General features: G+C 47.5%; 1 protein-coding gene across 7 annotated transcripts in view; it reads left to right on the top strand.

The window, feature by feature from the left end:
• Window positions 1-11905, top strand: part of AP3B2 (adaptor related protein complex 3 subunit beta 2) — a 76488-nt gene that overhangs the window by 46909 nt on the left and 17674 nt on the right. For 4 of the 7 annotated variants that reach the window (XM_079953181.1, XM_079953182.1, XM_079953178.1 and 1 more), the window contains exons 14-20: window positions 184-293; window positions 414-590; window positions 2428-2614; window positions 3647-3765; window positions 7373-7484; window positions 9708-9915; window positions 11327-11498. In XM_079953181.1, the coding sequence (XP_079809307.1) occupies window positions 184-293; window positions 414-590; window positions 2428-2614; window positions 3647-3765; window positions 7373-7484; window positions 9708-9915; window positions 11327-11498 (1085 nt within the window). Of the gene's footprint in view, window positions 1-183; window positions 294-413; window positions 591-2427; window positions 2615-3646; window positions 3766-5042; window positions 5100-7372; window positions 7485-9707; window positions 9916-11326; window positions 11499-11905 lie in introns of all 7 variants that reach the window. The other 3 variants (XM_079953180.1, XM_079953176.1, XM_079953177.1) reach the window with 1 other exon arrangement.

Below are 11905 nucleotides of genomic sequence, written 5' to 3'. Positions count from 1 at the left end.
TTGGAGGCTGGGAGGCCACCTATCAGGGTTCCTGTAGGAGTGGATTTCCTGTGTCAGCAGAGGGTTGGACCACATACTGTGTGATTCTACAAAAGGAACACTGCCACTGGGGAGATGAGAGGCAGATTGAGCATCCTTGCATACAGCCTTAACACTTTCCCCATCCTGTCACCCTTTACTTAGAGCTGGTTGTGGCCGAGTCTGTGGTTGTCATTAAGAAACTCCTGCAGATGCAGCCATCTCAGCACAGCGAGATCATCAAGCACATGGCAAAGCTGACCGACAACATCCAGGTGGGGGCCTGAGCTGGCAGAAGATGCTCTCCTGATGGGTGATGAGGAAAGGGCGGGGGGAGTGGGAAAGGCTGGTCTGGTGATCTCAAGAGGAGATGCAGTGCTGTTTCTTGTGCATAGGTACCCATGGCTCGTGCCAGCATCTTATGGCTGATCGGTGAGTACTGTGAGCATGTGCCCAAGATTGCCCCTGATGTGCTGCGTAAGATGGCCAAGTCCTTCACCAGCGAGGAGGACATTGTGAAGCTGCAGGTCATCAACTTGGCAGCCAAGCTTTACCTGACCAACTCCAAGCAGGTAAAGATCTTTCCGAGAATTAAATAGGAGTGGCAGCTTTCCTGTTGAATGTAATTAGCGGGGTGGGTAGGATTGCTGTCTGTGCTGATCAGAAGGTCGGTGGTTCGAATCCCCGTGACGGGGTGAGCTCCCGTTGTTCAGTCCCTGCTCCTGCCAACCTAGCAGTTCAAAAGCACGTCAAAACGCAAGTAGAAGGTAAACGGTGTTTCTGTGTGCTGCTCTGGTTCGCCAGAAGCAGCTTAGTCATGATGGCCACATGACCCGGAAGCTGTATGCTGGCTCCCTCGGCCAATAAAGTGAGATGAGCGTCGCAACCCCAGAGTCGGCCACGACTGGACCTAATGGTCAGGGGTCCCTTTACCCTTTACCTCTGGTTTTGTGCTGAAGGTGTTAATCATCTCAAGGCAGAGGAACTTTGGACTTGGGGCTGGGGCAAATGTGGCCCTCCAAGCCTCTACTTGGCCCTCAAAACTCTCCAGTGGCCCTGCTTCACATACGCGTTGAGTGTTTTGCCTTCCTGGAATCCTATAATGTCTCTTGCTTGCCTGGATAGAGGAGAAATGTGTCTGAGAGAGGGAGGGAGGGTGGGCAGGCAGGCCACAGAGTCTTAACTGACTTGGGCAGTTCACCTTTCCAGAGCTGGAGATGAAGTCTGGGACTCATTTTGCCACTGTGCTTCTGAGATGCTCCAAACACCACTGGAGTGCGGTTCTGAAACAAGCCTCAGCCAGTTATGTTTTAACACACGTATGTTATTTATGTATTATTTCAGAACATCTCTCTCCCACCTTTCTCGACATAAATAGATTTCCCAATTCTCTAGCGACTGAATGTGTGTGATAGAAATAATGAAAACCACACATCCAGCAGCTGTAAAAACAGCAAGAGTGGCATTAAAATATAATTTGTGCAAAAACACAGGAAAATAATGTGGCACCAAAACGTAGGTCCCAAGTGAGTTCCATAAGAAGGGCAACCCACAATCAGTGGGGCTACAGTCAGGGGGCTGTCACCAAGAAGGCCCTACCTTTGGTCTATCTGTTTCTGCTGGGCCGTTTCCTCCTCTCTTCCAGCTCCACGCAAAAGGGGGGTTGCACCAAACACAGAGAAGCAAGAACAAGAACTGAAGCTTCAGAACGGTGCTGGTTTTCGAAAGACATCCATCTTTTTTAATATAAATTGGTTTCTATGCATACACACACACACACACACACCCCACTCCTTCCAGGCAAGCAAGAAACATTGTTCAAGTACGGGGATACATTCCAGCCAGGGAATACGCATGAGGAGGGTGTGTCCTGGGCAGTGTTCCAATGGCCAGTTAGAGAGGCTTGGAGGGCCACATTTGGCTTCCAGGTCTGAGATTCCCCGCTAAGTTCATAGTAGACTCATTGAAATCAGTGAATCTAAGGTGGCCGCGCCAATTTATTTGGACACCCAAAAACTGATCCGACTGTGTGGACTGACTTGTGTTTGTGTTGTGGGGGGAGCAAGAGGCAAAGGACATGCCTTATAGGTGCAAGAATGCACTTGAGACCATATTCTGTTATGCCCCTATTTTATTTTAACATACTTCTTAATGCCGAAATAGGCTTCTAAGAAATTTGCAAGGTAAAAAAAAACCAGTCGCACCAACATTAAAATTTAAATATTCATAATTAAAATACTCAATGAAGCAATCCCATGAATGCATTTTTTTAAGCACCCTTTTTGCTGTAGTTCTGTATTGGTTTGTTTTCTGCCTCTGGCCTAAGAGACTGTCGGGGAGGCCACTGGCTTGCCCAACTCTTTGCCAGGGCCCAGTTCCTCTTGCGCAATGCTGTCTTCTCTGGCACAGAGCAAGCTGCTGACCCAGTATGTGCTGAACCTGGCCAAGTACGACCAGAATTACGACATCCGGGACCGTGCCCGCTTCATCCGCCAGCTCATTGTGCCCACCGAGAAGAGTGGGGCCCTCAACAAGTACGCCAAGAAGCTCTTCCTGGCCCAAAAGCCTGCCCCAATCTTGGAGTCGTCTTTCAAAGGTAGAGTGAGGGGCCGCGTATAAAAGGAGCAGCCGAGGGAACAGGTCATGGGTGTGTGGATGGTAGCACAGCAGGGAGAAATAGGTTCTCATTCAGAATTAACCTACAGGTTATATAAACAGAATTTATAGACGAATAAATGAGTAAGTGGGACGCAGGTGGCGCTGTGGGTTAAAGCCTCAGCGCCTAGGGCTTGCCGATCGAAAGGTCGGCGGTTTGAATCCCTGCGGTGGGGTGCGCTCCCGCTGCTCGGTCCCAGCGCCTGCCAACCTAGCAGTTCGAAAGCACCTCCGGGTGCAAGTAGATAAATAGGGACCGCTTACCAGCGGGAAGGTAAACGGCGTTTCCGTGTGCGGCTCTGGCTCGCCAGAGCAGCAATGTCACGCTGGCCACGTGACCCGGAAGTGTCTCCGGACAGCGCTGGCCCCTGGCCTCTTAAGTGAGATGGGCGCACAACCCCAGAGTCTGTCAAGACTGGCCCGTACGGGCAGGGGTACCTTTACCTTTTAAATGAGTAAGTTAATTTGGAATATGCAGAAAATATAAAAAAAATTAAGGAACCGCAGAAAGAGGGGAAGGGAAGTCGAGCTTCAAAATGTTAAAATGATTGTAAAATTATTGCAATGTATAAAATTGAAAATCATTTTTTTTTTAAAAAAGAATTTATAGTTAGCCAACCAAGAGGGGTGTTGGGTAGTGTTGCCTAGCAACCGGCATGATCCTTGCTGAGGTAACTCTTGCTCTGATTGGTTGTGTAGTTCTGTGGGAGTTTCCCCCCTGTAAGTGTAGTTGTTGAACGTCTCCATGCTATGAATTAGGCCTGTAAATAAAATGAAACCCCCCCCTCCGTTTGTTTCTCCTCGCATTTTATACTGTTTTTGACCAGTTTAAATTATTATCAGCATTTATGTTCTCTCTGGGCTCCACCTGCTTTACTCAAATCTCTCTGCCTAACGAAGGGCCACGGGTGGCGGGGAGGCGGTGCTGTTGGGTGGGCTTGTGTGAATGCTGACGCTTTGCTGCTCCTTGCAGACCGTGACCACTTCCAGCTGGGCTCGCTTTCGCACCTCCTCAATGCCAAGGCCGTAGGCTACCAGGAGCTCCCAGACTGGCCCAGCGAAGCTCCTGACCCATCCGTGCGCAACGTGGAGGTATTGGCTTCCCCTCTGCCCAGGAGTAATGGGAAAGCTGGCGTTTCTCTGAGAAACATTGTGAAATGGCTTGCCAGCCCTTTGCACCTGAAAGGGAGTAACCTGTCCTTGCTGACAATGGCTGCCAAGACAATGGTTCTGCCTGCCCTGCCTTCCTTACAGTGGTCATAGTAGTAGTAGTAGTAGTAGTACAGGTGAAACTCAAAAAATTAGAATATCATGAGAAAGTTCATTTATTTCAGTAATTCAACTTAAAAGTAATTCAACTAATATATGAGATCGACTCATGACATGCAAAGCGAGATGTGCTTCCACTTCTCAGAGGTCCAATCTTGCTCCATTTGCAATCCTTGTTTTGCTGATGTCCTTGAATATTCTAATTTTCTGAGATGGTTAATTTGGGGTTTTCACCAGCTGTACACCATGATCATCGCAAACATAGGCTTGACATATCTCGCTTTGCATGTCACAAATCTATCTCATGTATTAGTTTCACCTTTCAAGTTGAATTACGGAAACAAAGGAACTTTTCCATAATATGGCATATTTTGGAATGGCTTATCTTCCACGGTAAGGCTTGGCATATCTTGCTTTGCATGTCATGAATCAATCTCATATATTAGTTTCAACTTTTAAGTTGAATTACTGAAATCAATGAACTTTTCCACGATAGTCTAATTTTTCGAGTTTCACCTGTAGTAGTAGTACAATTTTTCTAGAAAAAGAGGTGCTGGAACTCGCCATGAATGCCTCCTTTGTTCTCTTAGAATGGCAATGTGCCCACCTGAAAGTTCTGGCAAGTTCCAGCTGAAAAAAGTTGTTGTTGTTGTTCCTGCTGCTGCCCTAGCCACTCTGGGCAGCTCTTAACAAAATATTAAAAACACAATAAAGCACCAGCCATCAAAAACATGCCTTCAGATGTCTTCTAAAAGTCAGATAGTTGTTAATCTGTTTGACATCTGATGGAAGGGCGTTCCACAGGGAGGACCCCACCACCTTGAAGACCCCTGAGTGTGGGCCACTCTCATTGTGGACTTCCCATAGGCCAAGGGTAGGGAACAATTGGCGGCCCTCCAGAAGTTGCTGAACTGCAACTCCCGTCCACCCCAGCAGGCATGACCAATGGTGAATGGGAATTGTAGTTCAGGAACATCTGGAAGGTTCATCACAGCTGCCACAGGCATCTGGTTGGCCATTGTGCTGGGCTTGATGGGCCTTTAGCTTGATCCAGCTCTTGTGAATCTTACCCACACTCCTGCTTTTTCGCCCTTCCCCAGGAAGAGTCAGTCGGCCCCATGGAAAGCAACATTGGGCTGCTGGGCGAGCGGATAGAGGTGGTGTTTGCTGGTGCAGTGATGTTCTTCCCCTCTTGCTCTCATGCTGCTATTTCCTTCCTCTTCCTCCTCCTCCTCCTCCTCCTCTAGTTTTCTTCTCTGCACTGTAGCTCTGACTGTGTGTGCAGTGTGTTCAAACTAACCTTTAATTGACCAGTTAGGACTAATGGATTGATATGCCTTTTCTTCAGCTAAAGATTGCCCCTTTCAAAAACAGCAGGTGGTAAAGACAATCTTAGCAAAGGTATTCTCATGTTCTCTCTCGCCCGGGAGGGAATGCTTTTTCTGAGATGGTGACTTCCATGATGTGTGTGCCTTTATTTATTTTGCTGCAGAACTGTTTGGTTTTACCCCAGTGCAAATCTAACCCAATTTTAAGGAATCCGTTGAACAGCTAAGCTGCATTTAACTGGGTGACAGATTGCCTTGAGGCTTTCAAGCAATTCTGCCGTCTCCAGAAGTGTGAGCCAGCAGGGTCAGGTGATACATGGTCCAGTACTGGGTGTAGATCAGCAGGGAGCAGAGGAAATCATTTCAAGGCCTTACTCAACCATGGAACTTGCTACAGCTTCCTTCCCTTAGATGGAACCTACCTCACTGCGTTGTTGTGAGGAGAAAATAGAATCAACTCATGTTTGCTACTCTAAACTGGAGGGAAGATAGGATGCAGAACCTCTAGGTACATGTACAGTGGTACCTCGGGTTACATACACTTCAGGTTACATATGCTTCAGGTTACAGACTCTGCTAACCCAGAGATAGTACCTCAGGTTAAGAACTTTACCTCAGGATGAGAACAGAAATCGCGCGGCGGCAGCGGTAGGCCCCATGAACTAAAGTGGTGCTTCAGGTTAAGAACAGTTTCAGGTTAAGAACGGACCTCTGGAACGAATTAAGTACTTAACCCGAGGTACCACTGTATACATGTCTTCTTCCGGCCATCTCACCATAGCAGGCCTTAGGGAAAGGCTATAACTTTCTGTGCAGAATGATCCAGATTTAGTCCTTGCCATTTCCTGTTAAAAGGGTCAGGTTGCAGGTTATGAGGAAGATTTTGGAGAGCTGCAGTCAGTCACAGGAGATGTAGTACTTTGATCTTGGTGTAACATGCAAGTTCCTGTGTTGCACCAGAACCAGGACAGGCTGTGCTTTGCTGCAGTGATTCCCGCCTGGATATTATCATCACCATCAGTTTATTGATATACAGTGGTGCCTCGCAAGACGAAAATAATTCGTTCCACGAGTCTCTTCGTCTTGCGGTTTTTTCGTCTTGCGAAGCACCCCTATTAGCGGATTAGCGCTATTAGCGGCTTAGCGGCTATTAGTGGCTTAGCAGCTAAGCGGGTTAGCGGCTTAGAAAAAGGGGGGGGGGGGACTCTCAAGACTCACAAGACGAAAACGTCTTGCGAAGCAAGCCCATAGGGAAATTCATCTTGCGAAGCGCCTCGAAAAACGGAAAACCCTTTCGTCTAGCGGGTTTTTCGTCTTGCGAGGCATTCGTCTTGCGGGGCACCACTGTACCACTTTTTAGCTAAGGCCCCTGAAGCAGTGAACAGATTAAGAGAAAATAAAATATAGTAAAACTGCAGTCAATACACAAGTACAGTAAATCAATAAAAATATAAAATAGCAAAAACCCAGGTGTATCATGAACCACACTCTGTGCATTCGTGAATTGGATTTGTGCTGTCACTGCAGATGCTAGCACAAACAATAGGCTTCTCCCTGGAAACAACTGCAGTTGTGGCAAAGTTCTTGCAGTCGCTGTCCATGAGTGGGACTAGCTGGCTCAACCTGTGAATTTCCTGCCATAGAGCCATACGCTCTTTGAGTGCATCAAGCATGATTCCGAAAACCTTGACTCATCTTGGCTCACCCTTCTGAGGGCTGCTCCAGACAAGGCTGTATTCCTACATGGATATCAGCGCCATGTAGAAAGTGCACATCATATGCCATGTGCACTCCTTATGTGCAACAACTGCATGTGTCTCTGTTTCACCTTGTGCACACATGGCATTAAACAACCTGCCTTCAATTGCAGCAAATAAGCACACTGCATGCTACAGTGTGACATTGCACACTTATTTTTTATTTTGTCTGATGCAGGAAAAAATTAACTCCCTTTGGTATGATGTGGATCTAAGTCTCTCATTCTTCTGAGCTGTTCTTTCTGGTCCCATTTCATTCACATGCAGGCCTTTTTAATGTGCTCACTTCTGTGTAGTGAAATCTCTCTCTCTCTCTCTCTCTCTCTCTTTTTCTGCTCTGGCCAGGTTCCAGAATGGACCAAGTGCACTAGCCGCGAGAAGAGGAAGGATAAAGTTGAGAAGCCCTTCTATTCTGATTCAGAGGGAGAGTCCGGGGCAACAGAATCTGCCGACAGTGGTGAGAGGAGAAGGGGCCATTGCTCAGGGTTAGAATACTTGCTTTGCATGCAAAAGGTCCCAGTTTCAGTCTGACATATTTGAGTTTAAAAGAGATAAGATAGCAGGTGATAGAGAAGACCTGTGTCTGAGACTATGAAGAGCTGGCAGTGATGAACTAGCTCAGGCATAGGCAAACTCGGCCCTCCAGATGTTTTGGGACTACAACTCCTATCATCTCTAGCTAATAGGACCAGTGGCCAGGGACGATGGGAGTTGTAGTCCCAAAACATCTGGAGGGCTGAGTTTGCCTATGCCTGAGCTAGCTAGATTAATCCATCTGGTCTACTATAAGGTAGCTTGCTGTATTCCAGCAGTTTTCACCAGTTTGTAATGGTGAAACACCACCAGCACACAAACACTAGAGGGTGCAGTTTTCTTCAGTCAAATGCAAGCACTTTCCAGACTTTATTTCATACTGTCTTGTGTGTTGGTGGAAGTGGGTGATCAAGCTTAAACCAGCAGCTCTGACATGCGTGAAGTTTGGAATTCTGAAATCACCATGGCTTCTGTATGTGGGCACCACATACCATATTGGGCTCCACTCTTAAAGGGAAGGGACGTAGTATTGGTGTTTTGCAACTTTTTGATCTGTTGCAGGACCTTAGCCAGACCTTAGCAGAGTATACGCAGAGTTCACGAAAGCAATTGGTTGCAGGATGGACGAAGCAGGAACCAGTAACTTGTTACTTATAGGTGTTTATTATATACAGTGGACTTCAAGTTACTATTTACAGGAACAGAACAGAACAAAACAGAACACGGATCTTTAACTAGCTCTCTCACCACACGACTCTCACGCTAACTCTTAACTCTCAACACTCTACTAACACATTCCAGTCTGTAGGCCATAAAGCATTATTCCTGTGAGTGAGCTTGACCAATGAGAAAGCTGTCTCCAGGCCTCTATATCTCCAGGCAGATTTTACTCCTTTACAATGTCTTGGCTGTCAGCCAAACTCCTAATTGACTCTGTGTGAAGCTGCACGTATTCAGACTCCCAGCACGTAGTTCAGTGGTAGAGCACATGGCTTTGCAGGCAAAAGGTCACAGGTTCAATCCCCTGCCTGAAATCCTGGAGAGCCTGCCACTGGTCCATGTACTGAGCTATGTGAACCCAAAAGTCTGACTTGGTATAAGGGAGACCAAGGAAGACCAAGGAAAGGAGCTGGGCACTTGGGCCACTGAAGATGCAGGTCAGTTGCCAGTAGTTATTTTGAGAATTAGTTGGATTGCCTATGGGACACAAGGATGGTCCATAGTAGTGCAGTGGTGGCAATGACCCACCAACCTCAGTCCGTCCTCAGCTAGTTCCTACCTACCTATTTACAGCTAGTCCAGGGAGCAGCCCTCCCTGTCATCTTCCCCTTCCATTGTCTCAGAGGAGGACAGGAGCAAAACTAGAATTGATTGGCTCTGCCTATCATTAGGCCTGACACCCTGCCTTCCAGCCACCCCACCAGTCTCAATAGGCACCAGCTACTGCTGTGGGTGTTCTAACACAAGGTGCACCCAACTGCAATGTCTACGAGGATGTGAACGACTTCCGTGCAACAGGGAGGCAGGGTCTTTTCTGTGGTGGTGCCCCATGTTTGTGGAATTTCATCTCCTAAAACAAGACTGGGGAACCTCAGGCCTGGGAGCCAATGGCAGCCATCCAGCCCTCTCTGTCTTGGGGCTCCACTCACACCCTCCCAAGTCACACCTTCTAACCTCCTCTAGTCATCTTACCTGGTTGGAATGAGTCTTTGACCTAGGCTAATATCACCACCTTGCCTTGGTGGAGGATGGTGTGTGTGTGTGTGTGTGTGTGTGTGTGTGTGTGCGCGCGCGCGTGCATGTGTGCAGCTACTTTGGCCACACCCACCATGGTACATGGCCCCTGGGACATTACTCACAAGTGAATGTGGCCCTCAGGCTGAAAAAACCCAAAAGGTCAGCCTGGCATCCAACCTGCATAGTTTTTAGGCTCCAGCTCTTTGCAGTTATTTTTTAGCCAGATCTTTTGATCGGTGCCTTCATCTTGAGTTGCACCTCTTTTCCTGTGTTTTATGGTTACTGTGATGTATTTATTTATTGCGTTTATACAATAAATGCCCCCCCCCTTTCCTGCACAACCTGTTGCATGTGTGTTTGTAAGTGTGGGGCTCCTCCCCCTCTTTCTCTCTCTTCCTTTTTTTGCCAGAGCCTGAGACGGTGAGTGGGTCTGAAAGCGAAAGCGGCAGTGAGAGTGGGTCTGGTTCTGGCAGTGAAGAAGAGGAGGAGGAAGATGAGGAGGAGGAGGAGGAGGAGGAAGAGAGTGGGGACCAGTTGGAAGAGGAGGAGGAGGAAAAGAAGAAGAAGAAGAAGAGAAAGGAGGTCCTAAGGAAAAGATCCCTAGAGAGTGCTGGAAGGTATGAAAGGAATGACTCTCCACCCTCAACATACACAAAGTAGGGGTTTTTTTGTATTTTTTTATAAGAAGTGAATGTTCTAAGCCACTTTGCGTACAGCTCACTGTGGAAAGGCAGCATATAAGCTCAACTAATTATATGGCATTAGATGCAGATGAAAAGAGGCAGTTTTGAACACCCATTTCTAAGGGCATGCTGTGTCCAAATAAAATAAAATAAAATAAAAGTTCCAGATAGACAGAGCCATATCCAAGAAAGTCATTTTATTAGCACAGGGGTGAGGAAGCTCTGGTCCACTGTTCAATCTTGGCTCACCAGGGGGTGCAAGTTGGCCTGCAAGGCCATTTCCCCCAAATCATACCCACTTGTCCATCAGCTGATGACATTGGGTGATGTCGGATGATGGGCAAGAGGGATGGGGTTCAATCCTGCTGCATGGCACTTTGGCAGAACATTCCCTACAGCCACCAGGATTGAATCCTTTCCTTATCAGCCGATGAGCAGAGAGTGCAGCTCTGGAGTGCTCTGCTTTGACAGTCAGCTTGGACATCCTTTAGTCACCTGATGTCATTGTGGTGTCGGAAGATTGACAGGTGGCTGGCCCTTCGTCGTCTAGTGCCATCTTCTCTTGGGCTTCAGGCAGCAGAATGTCTTGAGCAGACACTGCATGCCTGCACACGTGTGTGTGTGTGTGTGTGTGTACACGAGTACAGACATGCAGACTGATCTATGCACCTATTAGAATAAGGACACTGAAGAGTGAATTGGTAAAGTGGAGTGTACCACTCCAGACTGCAGGTTGGTATGGTTAAAAAACACACAACTTTGTTCATGTTGAGCATTAGCAACTGAGGAACTAACTGGGAAGAGATCTGTACAGTGGTACCTTGGGTTACAGACTGCTTCAGGTTACATATGCTTCAGGTTACAGACTCCACTAACCCAGAAATAGTACCTCGGGTTAAGAACTTTGCTTCAGGATGAGAACAGAAATTGTGCTCCGGCGGTGCAGTGGCAGCAGGAGGCCCCATTAGCTAAAGTGGTGCTTCAGGTTAAGAACAGTTTCAGGTTAAGAACAGACTTCCGGAACAAATTAAGTACTTAATCCGAAGTACCACTGCACAAGCATGCACTAGCTGCTGAGTGAATTGCTGGAGAATTTGGACCAAAGACATTGCAGTATGCAGATCAGCAGAATCTCCAACCTCCTGCTGCACCCCAAGAAGCAGGAGGCCCCAGAGAAACTGCCTAAGGCTGCACACATGCCATACACTTAATGCATGTGACTTAGTTGGTTAAGGGCTCTGTGAGGGGTAAACTGCAGATCCCAGGATTCATGTGCTTTAAATATATGGAGTGCATGCAGCCTAAGCCTCAATTGGCTTGGTTTTTTCCTTTCTAATAACACCAGTGAGGAGGAAGAGGAAGAAGAGCGGAGCAAGAAAAAGGTGCTGGCCATGAAAAGGGGCTCAGAATCCTCGTCTGAGGAGGGCAGCCCATCCGAGAGCAGCTCGTCGGAGTCTGATTCTGGCTCCGAAGCAGAGGAACCCCGCTTGGAGAAGGAAGTGAAAAAGAAAAGGACGGTGAGTGGCGTGGGGTCATGAAATCTGTCAGCTCCGGTGTCTTTTTGGTGCAGCCACTAAGCTTGGTCAGTCCTCATTGGGCAATTTTATGTGCTTGCCCCTTTCTAAGAATGATTTGTTCCCCCAAGCCTGTTCAGGCCTCCCTTATTGGCAAAACCTATTTGGTGTTTCACGACTTTCTGACTAGTTGCAGGACCTTAGCCAGACCTAGCAGAGTAAATGCAGAATCCACGGAAGCAATTGGCAACTTGGCTGCAGACAGGATAGACGAAGCAGGAGCACACAGAACTCTGAACACTGAACTAACACATTCCAGTTAGTAGGCCATTAATTATCACTCCCTTGAGAGAGCTTGACCAATCAGGGAGTTGTCTCCATCTCTCTGTTATCACCAGGCAGACTTACTC

This window comes from Podarcis cretensis, assembly GCF_951804945.1.
Source record: "Podarcis cretensis genome assembly, chromosome: 14".
Taxonomy (NCBI): Eukaryota; Metazoa; Chordata; class Lepidosauria; order Squamata; family Lacertidae; genus Podarcis; species Podarcis cretensis.
The sequence above is the reverse complement of the archived record's forward strand: the minus strand, read 5'-3'. Positions and strand labels throughout refer to the sequence as shown.